General features: G+C 40.4%; 1 protein-coding gene across 2 annotated transcripts in view; it reads left to right on the top strand.

Moving 5' to 3' along the window:
* Positions 1 to 6,787, top strand: part of TEK (TEK receptor tyrosine kinase) — a 98,196-nt gene extending 91,409 nt beyond the window's left edge. For both annotated transcript variants that reach the window (XM_019736283.3, XM_019736284.3), the window contains exons 19-23: positions 937 to 1,007; positions 2,046 to 2,086; positions 2,997 to 3,093; positions 4,845 to 4,944; positions 5,765 to 6,787. In XM_019736283.3, the coding sequence (XP_019591842.3) occupies positions 937 to 1,007; positions 2,046 to 2,086; positions 2,997 to 3,093; positions 4,845 to 4,944; positions 5,765 to 5,839 (384 nt within the window). In that variant the 3' untranslated portion in view covers positions 5,840 to 6,787. The remainder of the gene's footprint in view (positions 1 to 936; positions 1,008 to 2,045; positions 2,087 to 2,996; positions 3,094 to 4,844; positions 4,945 to 5,764) is intronic.
* Positions 6,788 to 12,375: the final 5,588 nt, after the last annotated feature.

Here is a 12,375-nt window from a genome sequence, read left to right on the forward strand (position 1 = left end):
GGAGGGAGGCATCCATCTCTCAATAGAGTTCATAAGATTCTTGGGATGGGTTGATAGGAAGGGAGCCCCAAAGCATAGTGAATTTGAGGAAACTAGGAATAAAACTCTGAAGTCAAAGTTCCCAGTGTTCAGTCCACAATTTTCCCAGGCTGGACTCAATAAGTCAAGAAATGGGGACAAGCTGGAGGGAGTCAGGGCTAGGTATCCTGAGGGGTGAGGAGTGTCTTTCATCCTGCCTCCAAACCCAGTGTAAACCACATTGGCTAGAAGTTATTTCCTCCTCTGGTGACATATATGCACACTGTTCCCTTTGGCCTGACACACTACATCCCCCCCATCACTTGGTGACACCTATACATCTTAGAGATCCAAGCTCAAATGTCTTCTCCTCTGGAAATTCTTCCCTTGTCTCCTCCAGGAGCAGTTGGTCTCCTCACACCACCTTAGCCTTTCCCACATTACAATTTAATTCTCGATTCCTATGCCTGTGTCTCCTCTTTCAAACCTCTGAGTGCCTCTGAGAGCCACAAAGCAAATAAGGGAATAGGGAACAACTACCAAGTATATGCACACACACACACACACACACAGACACACACAGACACACACACACACACACACACACACACAGACACACACACACACACACACACACACACACACACACACACACACCTTTTTCTTCATATAAAACTGTAGCAGGGACCCCTTGAGGTAAGTAGGACTTAACACTAGTTGCATGTCTTTGAATTTGAAAACACACTTGTAGGTGGAACATACACAAAACAACAGCTCCCGAGTCTGGCATTCCTTATGTCTGAGGAATTCCAAATAGGGGTCCCTGTGGACTTGACTGAGCCACAGCCTGAAGCCAGCTGCCAGCCTCGTGACGGGGCCCTGTAGGGCCTAAGAGGCATCTCCCTTTGTTTTCTCCAGGGAAGGCTCCCTGTGCGCTGGATGGCAATCGAGTCACTAAATTACAGCGTATACACAACCAACAGTGACGTGTAAGTAAGCAAGCCTCATATTGCTAAGGGTGTTTTCTGTTTCTCCAGGAAAAAAATATACATTTGATAGAGGTTTTAAAGAGAAGCGAGAATATTACATCCCTCTGGGGAATCACACTAATCAATAAGCCCAGGAAATAAATGTATGGAATAAATGCAGCCACAGAGTCCACAGTTTTCAGCGTGGGAATCACTGGTGATTAGGGCTTTGGGTTTCCTTCTGCTTGCCGAGGAGAGACTTCAAGTGGAGAATGCTTGATCTCCAAAGGAGCAAGGGGCACGCTGGCCTCCCTGTGGCTCCACTTCCCAGACTGAGCTCAGGGGGCAGGATCTGGATCAGAGGAGGCAGCTGCTGAGGGTCTGAGGTGGCAGGAAGGCCAGACAGGGGAGACCATCCCTGCTTGTGGCCAGCAGTGATAAGCCTCAGGCTGGCGGTGGAAGGGTTGGGATTGAGACTTAGGCCATCGTGCTCACACCCCGTTTTCAGGAGGAAAAACTGAGGCCCAGGCAGTTGAAGAGACTGTTCAGGGAGTTTCACTTATGCCTGGGGATGAGGAGGGGGCTGGCAATTCCTGTATCCTCACTGTGTGCAGTGACTTTTATATGCTGTCTCATGTCATCTCTGCATAGCATTGAGGTAGAAATAAGTATCCCTACTTTTACAATAATATACTAAGAGGCCTCAGGGGTTTAGTAATTTGTCCTAGGTCACATGAGTGACCTAGGGGGACGGGATTTGAATCAGATCTGTTTGGCTTAGAATGTCACCTGCTGTGCACAGTACCACCTTGCATTCTCGACCTTAAGGGTGTGTGTGTTGAGGGGAGGGGGTGTTCTGGCAGAACGAAGAGTTGCCCTGTCATAATCCTCCCATTGGCCTGCAAGGAGAGAAACACCTGCTGTGTGCGTGGTCCCATGCCAGTGAGCAGACATTTGCATTTCCTTTTCTGACTAAGAGTCAGTCACCCTGGCTGGGAGCACAAAGTTGACTGTCCCACCTGTTCGCTGATTGTTGGCTTCCCTGTTTCCCTTCTGCAGATGGTCCTATGGAGTGTTACTGTGGGAGATTGTCAGTTTAGGTGAGTAGCCACCTTTCTCTCCCAGGTGAGACTCTAGGCAAAGGGAGCAGGCCCCTTCTGTGTTCCCTCCCTCACTGTGTAATCCCCTGGGTACCATTTGGATGTGGTGTCACCAGAGGTGACTTGGAAATAGAACTGTGGGTTTCCATGGATGAGATTTATTCCCACGTTTCTCTTTTTGAAAGCCCTATACCTAATGTCATATTTAATACTAACAACCTGGCGGCCATGAACTTCGTTATAGGTTCATTGTCTGCTTGTGCAACAATGTCCCAGTGCTGTCACAGGTTTACTTCCACAACATTAAGGTGGTATATTATGCAACCAAGAAAAATCACGTTTGAAGGCTACTGCCCTATGAAAATGTACATGCCAAAAAATACATTTCACGTACATCACAATCTCAGTTTTATAAATATTACTTTAAAAAAAAAAAACAGGCCAAAGTACACAGAAGGGTAATAAAAACTATTGCCCTTTTTTTGTGCTGTTTTTTTTTCCAAGTTTTCTATAAGAAACATATATTGCCTTTATTATTAAAACTGGGCAACTATTATAGATACACTAGGAAGTGCATAACTATAGACTTCCAATTAGGAAAAAGATACATCTCCTTGGTATCATAGATGTGTGGTGTGTAGACAGATGTGGGGAAGGGAACTAGCACTAAGTCAGGAGCCCCGTGAGGGATCTTCCCGCTGAAGGAATGGCCACACTGTAGCGTGGTCTGTAGCTTACCCTTCTTGCAGTCCGGCTTTGATGTGCGGTGGGTTTGCTCAGAGCCGAAGAGCATGCTGGGTGCGCACCCTCCTTGCTTTCTCACAGTCTCTTGGCTTCTGAGTTCCTGGGCAGGAGACGCCTTCTGCAGCAGCAGAGGGGCCTTAGGGCAACACTGTTTCCTGTCTTCCAGGTGGCACCCCCTACTGCGGGATGACATGTGCAGAACTCTATGAGAAGCTGCCGCAGGGCTACAGACTGGAGAAGCCCCTAAACTGCGATGATGAGGTGTAAGTCAGGCCTCCTCCAGCGCCATTTTATCTTAACCTTCCTTCTGTGTGTTTCATAGACAGACTGACTCTAATGGAGGAACTATCTGCTTCATACTCAAATACCTGTATGTACCGGGGCTGCCAAAAAAATGTATACACGTGGACACTTTGGTCAGCGTTACTCAGGTTACTTCACCGTAATCAGAAGTGTCTGGACGCTGATGGTAACCACTTTGAGCACCTCTTGTCATTGCAGACGTCAACCGTGACTTGTATTCAGCTTTTGGTATCAGTAAATATTGAGTATTACAATTTAAATAGTTTTCATTTCTTAAAATGTGCATACATTTTTTTGGCACCCTCTCAAGACACACACACATTGAGATCACAAAGAGCCAGGAAAAAAAAGGGGGTTCTTTAAACTAAGACTGTTATGCAATGGGCAGAGAATAAGAGCTTTCCAGGCATATAAACCCAGGAGGAATTTAAGGTGATGATTCTTGGAAAGGTTGAAATAAGGAAGGTCAACTAATGCAGAAAAGAGCTGAAATAAGTTGCTGAAATTATTCATGAATAAATAAGTGTACGAAACCTTGAGACTAACTTTAGGGATAGCAATTTCAGAGCTCTTACATTAAGGAAGACAGATTTTTCTTCATAGAATTTTGCTTCTATGAAAATTATTTTCTAGGAGTAAGAATTGTTCCAAGGGGAAGCATTATTAACTTCAGAGATACCAGAATTCCCAGGACTTAGCTGAGGTAGCAGCTGCCTAATTGGTGTGATCTGAAGAGTGGAAGGCAAATAATTTATCTAAGTTGAGCCAATTTCAAAAGTGAAACAGGATGCTATTATATTACTCGTACAAGTGGCATAAACCTATTCTAGCCTGGGCAAACTTGGATGGACCTGAACCATCACTGGACAGTTTCTAAAATTCCGCTTTTTGAGATTCCATGAGGAGTAAGATTTTTCAGTCATTATAAAATGTCCGTTACAGTACAAACGGTTCTAAAATCTGTGCCCCCTGAGGCCAATGGTTGATAGCCTCCTGTGCACATAAGGTTCCCCTGAGGTATTTGTTCAGTATGTGAAATCTGGAGCCTCACTAGTGGACATTCTGCTTCTGTAGGTGTAGTACGTGGGCCCCAGGAATCTGCATTGTAATAACGCAAGTAGTTCTGGCCACATTTGGGAAAGTACTGCTTTACACCAATGTTTCCCAAACTATGTTCCTGGAACCTGCAAGATGTAAACAAAGGATAGAGGGGAAAGGAGTTCTGTAGTCAATTACATTTGGGAAGTACCATGTTAAAACTGGTTAAACAGGTTTTTTGTTTTTAATGGCAGGATTTCTCAAGATTTTACTATGCTAATCCCTAACAGGGAGATGTAATAGGTGGCATTTTGCAAATTAATTTGAGCGTGAAACGCTTTCTTATATATAAATGAAACACTAATATTTTGAGAGATGTAGTATCCCAAGGGAAATGCTGCCCTAGAAACATAAGTCAGTTCTTTCCAGATGGTCAGAATGGCGGAGACCATGATCGTGCAGGAATGGTACCCAGGGCAGGTACTAGATCTACGGAGAAAAGATAGGCCGGCCTCCTAGGGACTTCCTAGGAACATGCCTTTGTCTCCTGCTGGCTAAGCTTCCTGACCAGGTGTGGAATGGCTGTATTCTCTTTTTTTCCCCGATGCCTACACTTGGCCATGCCCAGGACTGGAGCACAGTCCCAGAGTTCACCCTCTTTTTGTTTTCAAAGGTATGACCTAATGAGACAGTGCTGGCGGGAGAAGCCTTACGAGAGGCCCTCGTTCGCCCAGATACTGGTGTCCTTAAACAGGATGTTAGAAGAACGGAAGGTAAGTATGGAGTTCAAAACAGGGGCTCTGTAGTTGGGATTCCTCATAGGCCCAGTGCGGTTAATAAAAGTTGTTGATGCAATTTAACAGGTTCTTCTGGACGAAGCCCTGGGTATGACACAGACATAAAAGATGTGGGCCCACACTTTCAGGAAGTTAGTTTTGAAGGAAATAAGATTTCTATACCAGATATAGTCACACACAGTAGAACATATAGAAATAGCCTATTTGAGCTACAAGGAATCTTAAATCTTAACATAGAGCCTGACCCTTTAATTTTATAGATGAAGAAACAGACTCAGAGGTGGAAAGTGACTTGCCCAAGGGCACACAGCGGGTGGACAACAGAGCCTGGTCTACAGGCTGCTAGGAAGATCCAGAATTCTGTAAGACATTCTAGAAGGTAGCTGGCTATACGTATCTAGAGGTCAAAAGATAAATCTAGGTTAGGAAAACAGATTCGGAAAGTCATCAAAACTCAAGTGGTAATTAAACCAGATACGTGGGTGCAATCACACAGGGAGATGTGGACAGAAGAAGGAACATGAGAGAACTGGAACATTCAGGAGGGACCAGTGAGAGACAATGAGAAGGAGAAGCTCAAAAACCAAGGAAAGTGGGAGGATGAAATATTACTGGCAAAAGTCAAGGGGTGCATTTCAGGAAGAAACATGTCAAATACAAAAGAGGAATTGAGGACAGAAAAATACCCCCCAAGTAGCTAGTACTATTTGAATTGAAACAAGCTCAAGAAACCTGGGTATTTCCTAACTGTCCCCAGCAGAGGCCGTACTGAGGCAGCCTGTGTTTCTTGTTCTAGACCTACGTGAATACCACGCTTTATGAAAAGTTTACCTATGCGGGGATTGACTGCTCTGCTGAAGAAGCAGCCTAGGACAGACCATCTTCATCTGTATATTCTGTTTCCCCTTCACCATCACGAGACACCCTTGATACCTTGGTGCCAAGCAAGGCTCTGCCAAGAGAAGTGACATAGAATATAGACGTGTATATATATTGCTGTATGTCTGGGACTTTCACCACAAACCCCCCCGTGTGTGAATCTGTAGCACACTGTGACTCAGAACTGTATATACTGTTTGGAGTAAGAATGTACTGAAATCAGAATGCCTGTTTGTGGTTTCATATGCAATAATATATTTTTCTAAATATGTGGATTTTAAAGGAAAGTGTGAGTACAGTTACTGTAATGCATAACTCATTATTGTCCTAGGTATTTTTTGATATTTACCTTTATATTGAATGCTACAAAATATTTTGCTGTGTAGAAGTAAAATCCTGTTAACAACTTAACACTGATCCTGATAACACAGGTAAGAAAAGTGGGGAAATGTATGAGTTCTAACGGGACATAGGTTATAACTTTAAACCATCTTCCACTGTTAAGAGACTGCAAAATGCACGTGATGGAAAACAGATTCTTCTCGCTAAATTTTCTCTCTCACTTGTAGAAGCCATTGAATTTCATTGGATCATTTGACAACTTTGTCATGTGTTTCCAGAACCCACCAATCAGTCCAGAATGTTAACATCTAGAAATGAAATTCAAGTCTATGTATAAATAAGTTTAAAAAATAAATTAATGGTATTTGGTTTTAGTTTTTCTGGTAACATTGATTTGTGTGTTTTAAGAAATTAAAATAGGAAGCCTGGAGTTATATTTGGGAGACATGTGACATTTATCATATCAAATTAACATTCTTACAGGTTTTGTACATCATAAAGACTTTTCGTTTTGATCAGTTGTAAGTTTACTATTTATCCTCTGGGCACATGTTACACTGAGATCATATAATAAGTGAATAAATGTCTTGCCTACCCACCTTTTGTCCAGGAATGTGTTTCATAGGTATTCCCAAATGTCTTCATTGTACTTTAAAGAAAAAACACCTTAAATTATTATCATTGTCTGACTTGTCAGTAATATCCATGTAGATCAGTTGGTGGATATACTCCACTAGACATGGTACGTCAAGCTCACAAGATTGGAAATGTCTTCTAGAAGTGTTCTACTTTTTAGTCCATTTTCTGTACTGCACGAGGGCACTACATTGTTGCTGGTGTTCCAATGTCAACTGAGGGCTTAGAATTGGAATCCCTTTTAATTGTGTTATGATGTTAAATAGTGAACATACCACATAAAGTTCATATTCCTGCCATCTAATAAACCTTATATATTCAGAAACGATGACCAGGAAACTAAATTTATCCCAAAGGCTCTTCATTCGCAACAATATGTTCAAGTGGAGACAGAACAAAAAAGCAAGACTGCTGCTGGTATATCACTTAGTTAATCAAGTAAGTGAAAACTTGACTGAAGAGCCATTAAAAATAGGTCCAAATGCAGTTAACCCTTGAACGATACGGGGAGGGGGCAGTTAGGGGTGTGAACCCTTGCTCAGTCAAAAATCCACATATAATTTTAGACTCCTCAAAAAACTAATAGCCTACTGTAAACCCAAACTCTTACTGGTAACATAAACAGTTGATTAACACATATTGTATATATGTTATACACTGTATTCATATAAGCAAGTAAGCTAGAGAAAATTATGAAAATTACAAGGAAGGAAAAATACATTTGTAGTATTTGTTGAAAAAAAATCCACATATAAGTGGACCCACCTAGTTCAAACCCATGTTGTTCAACAGTCAACTGTATATACAATTGCTCCTTTTGCTTTTTACCCAAATGATATAGCGATACTTTGCATGTATATGGAACTGAACAAGAACAAGGATGATTTTTAAAATGCAGATAAGTTTGCATATGGTTTTGGAATGCACAATCGGGTTTTTTATTATAGTTATGTTATTTGAAATAATTAAAATTACATCCTTATGAGTTTATCTCTCATCAACTACATGACAAAAGAGGTGACTAAGTACTTATGGTAGCAAGAAAAAAGACATTGAGTGATGATTAAGATTGACTTGCAAATTCAACATACCAAGCCAGCAAACCTGAAATATGCTTATCGAGGGCATCACAATCCACTGTCAGAAGGTGACTGACTTACTTCTGGCACAGATGCCACACTGTTGGTTACTTGGACTCATCTATGCCATTGTCAAAGAAATCTTTGCAGTTTTGTAGCATGTTAGCAGCATTAATATTGAAGATTCATGGACTTGTACTCAAAGGTAAATTGTCAAATTGAATAAAGCATGTAGTTTCCACATTATCAGCGAGCAATTAAGAAAGAACTAAGCCCCTCAAAAAGATCAGACAGTTCAGGTATTAGGACTATGACTTAGAACTTACTGTGTTTAAAAGATCCATAGGACACTGCCTTAAAAAAAAAAAAAAGTCAATGAGCTGTTGATGTCAATTAAATTAAGTGACAGTACACCATTTCAAATAAAAACATGTTACATAATAGCCAAATGACCAAAACCCTTATGTTAATAGGGTGCCCTAAAAAGTTTACAGTTACTTCCATAAGTTTTGTAAGGAAAACCCATACTTGTATTTACACATACGATAGCTAAAAAAAAACTGTTAAAAACATCTTTACCTAACAGAATTGTAACTCCAAGAAGTATGATGGTTTTAGGTATTTAGACAAAATAGAAGTGTAAATAACCTGAGAAACCACCTTTGTGAAAGTCATGGACCCATTGCTTCGACTATAAACTATCTTCCAGTTATGTGCACACTACCTACGAAGGTGAGTCAAAAATTCCAACCAACTTCATTGTTCCCTACACCATCCAGTCACAACTTTAGAAATCATCATGGCAATTTAACCTTTAAAATGTAATAAATAAACCTCAGCAGCACTTTTCCTCCTCCCTTCTCTTTGAAACCATCACGAAACCTCATGCGTTCCTGACCATAGTCCACTGCCAGCTGTGGAGGCCAGAGGAGTCACTGAAACAACAGTGTAGAGATTTAAGATATTCTTGGGCAAAGAGATTTCATCTTTCCTTTCAGATCCTCTTTTACCTACCAGAGGACCAGTTCCATGCAGGCGGTAGCTTTTTCACTCAAATCGGGACCTTCAAATAGTACAGAATATAAAATAACACATTAGGCATAAGAAGACTATGTATCTGTGATGTTACCCATGGGTGCCTTGAGTTTGTTTATAATAAAATCAACACTAGCCACATTACCAAAATATGATTCCCTAACACCTAAAAGAGCCCCTAACAGGTTCTTTGTAAATGTTTTATGTAACTCTAGATTAACAAACATCTCCCTTTTCTGCATGGCACAGCCTGTCACATTGTCACTGCCTCACTGTCACTGGGTAACACGTCGGTACCTTTCCCATGTACCTCTTGCACCTCTTTTCCAGGGAGATGCAACAATAAAGTGACAGGTACGCATAAGGCACAGACCTGGCAAGAAGGGGGAAATAAGGAATGCTAGAGAAAATACACCTCTCTAAACAAAAGAAGGACATTAGATACAAGGTTACATGGTTTTAAAAAGTAGATGAAATTTACCCAAAATATAAAGCCTATAGTTCTGGTGAGAAAAATCAGTGATGTCTGAGACTGAGAATATGGTCATCACTTCTAATAATATTTTTTCATTTCCTTGTGTCTTACTTTGCGAAAACTATGGTATATAACTTTTAGAAGATTTTATACAGGCTATTTTTGGTTGTTAAGTGACATATTTTCATGTCCACGGTTCAAGATTGTTTTCAATAGAACACATTACAAATAATATAATAGAATTTTGTGGGTATTCTTTCTGAGATATATTTTTTAACAAAGCTGATAATTCAAGATCCTCTGCAAGATGGTATTAGTGTCTAACAGATATAGAATGAAAAAATAAAGACACAGGATAAAAATCTGTATTTTATACAATTAATGACATAATCAGAGGAGCATCCCATCTCTTAAGTATCTTTAGAAACATAGTGTTATAATTTTAATATACTCAAAATTAATTTCTTTTCTGTCTTGTGCATAAGAGGGGTCTATATTGGTATGCCTGGATATACAGAGGGTGCCAAAATCATGTATACACATTTTAAGAAAGGAAAAAACTTTATTAAAATTTTTATACTCAATATATACTGATAACAGAAGAGGAATACAAGTCACATGCATACATTTTTTGCACCCCGGTGTAATTAACCTCCATTCCAAACCAGACACTGGTAATTGTGTACAGGGCAATGCCACTAACAGGGGAATTGCGGACTGTACTTGTTGTGTTTGACTAACTTGTTTAAAGCTGGGTATATTTCATCAGAAAAACTAAAAAGACAAAAAAAAAAGTTCTGAGAAGAAGATATACCAATCCGGTATAAAGCAAGAACATGCATAATGAACCTTGAATTTGAACTATACTTCTAAGAACACACACACATTTTCTCTCATGTACCCTGGGTGAGATAACCTGGACCGAATCTACTTTAGAATCTTTTTGGTTTAGTGAAAAGCACATATGAAAACAGGTACACAGCAAAATTTAGAATGGAATTAGATCTCCCTACTAACAAAAGTTTTATGTATGAATTCATAGGCTAGGCAACTTGTTAGACAATTATCTGGCCACTATTGTCTGTGTAATTGCTGTTTTGATGCCTGTGGAACACCTAAGACTACGCCAGGCAGAGAGCATCTAACGGTTTTTACACAAGCCAATGCTTTAGTCTCCACGGGTTTAGAGACTCCATAGAGAAGAACCCATCATCAAAGCATTTCAGACAGCAGACCTTTACCATGGACCTCATGGTTTGTTCAGTCAAGTCAGACTTAGGATCCTGATATTAACCACAAGCAAACGGGTGCTTACCATCATCCTGAAGGATTCTCCACAGGTAGTCAGCCATTAGACTCCTACGGGATCTTTTGTGAGGCAAGCGTAGCCGATGAGGAAACATAACTGTCATGTCCACAACTGAAGTACGAAAGAGAAACACATCAGAAGCTCTTCCCAAAGAATAAGGATACTACTGATAGCAGCAACAATAACTGTAGCAGCAGTAACTGCTACCATAGGAACATGGGACAGTTGTGATGTGTCAGTCACTAAGCACTTTACATGGATTATCTCACTGCAATTTGCTGAGAACATAACGAGGTAGGTATGTTATTGTCCCATTTTACAGACAAGGAAACGGAGGCTTTGAGAGATTAACAAAGTTGCCTAAATTGAGTTACTAGTACAGTCGAAGAGGAAAATCAAATCTAAGCCACCTGACCTCAAAGTTCACTTTCCTACCTAGAGAGCGCCACCAGGGGGCAGCATAAGCAGAGCGGTTTCAATAATGACTTGGGGTGTTGAGAGAGCCGGACTCCTCCCACCTTGTGGCTCAGCTGAGAGAAAAGTTCTGTTTCAGTGGTTTATTGGTCTGTCTCTGTGGAGGGAGCATGGGCAAGCGCTCAGTCTCTTCTAGGTCCAAATCCCCTGTGCTTACGAATGAAGTTGAATCAGTTTTTACTGCAGTTTGGTAAATCCTGAAATACAGTAGGATATGGGGGGAGAGGGGTAAGATACCTGAAAGCCAAGAAAGTCAGGTACCACTTTGGATTCCTCCCTAGGAGAGCTGTATTTTGGAAAAGCAATGAATGAGATTAGCCTCAGGCCAAGAGTAATTTAAAGAATGGCTGAGAAATGGCGAGTTTGAAATTTAACGTTTAGTACGTACTGTGCCATGTCCCTAAGCACTTTAAATTCTCTTAATATGTCAGCCACCACCTAGGCACTGGTTCCTAGCTGCAGGGTACTGAGTATATAAAAGAAGGTGGAGGTAGAAATAGAGAAAAATAGAAAAATCCGTGAGTTAATTGGATAGAAGGAAAAGTGGTTACAAGGAATGAAGGAAAAGTGATGGTTTGAAATTTTCTGGTCTGGGAGACAGGCGGAATAGGATGATTTCTGAAAACTGATAGGAAAGTCATGGTAAGAAGTTAAGTTTGGTGGTGTCTCGGGTGGCAGAAAAATATCCTTGTGAAAAGCTTTCTTACAGAAAACTTATGTCCCCAACTTTTCTTTTCCCATAGTTAGGTAGGGTTTAGATGGATGCATATTCCAGTCTTATCTGTCGCATGCAAACACAACGTTGTTGTGTGAAATAAAGAGCTATACTTTGGATGGCAGGTTTACAGAGAAAAAGGCTAGCACTCACCTATGAAAATTAAATGGCCTTACTTGGATCCTTGAAGTGAAGAACTAGCCTGTCTCTGCGTGAAGCTAATTCCTAGGGGTGGCTGAAACAAACACACACTGTGTTTCTCCGAAAATAAGACCTAGTCGGACCATCAACTCTAAAGTGTCTTTTGGAGCAAAAATTAAAATAAGACCCGGTCTTATTTTAATATAAGACCAGGTATAATGTAATGTAATATAATATAATATAATTAATATAATATAATATAATATAATATAATATAATATAATATAATATAATATAATATAATATAATATAATATATAGAA

Source organism: Rhinolophus sinicus, chromosome 16 (genome assembly GCF_057876585.1).
Source record: "Rhinolophus sinicus isolate RSI-liver-muscle chromosome 16, RSI-T2T, whole genome shotgun sequence".
Lineage (NCBI taxonomy): Eukaryota > Metazoa > Chordata > Mammalia > Chiroptera > Rhinolophidae > Rhinolophus > Rhinolophus sinicus.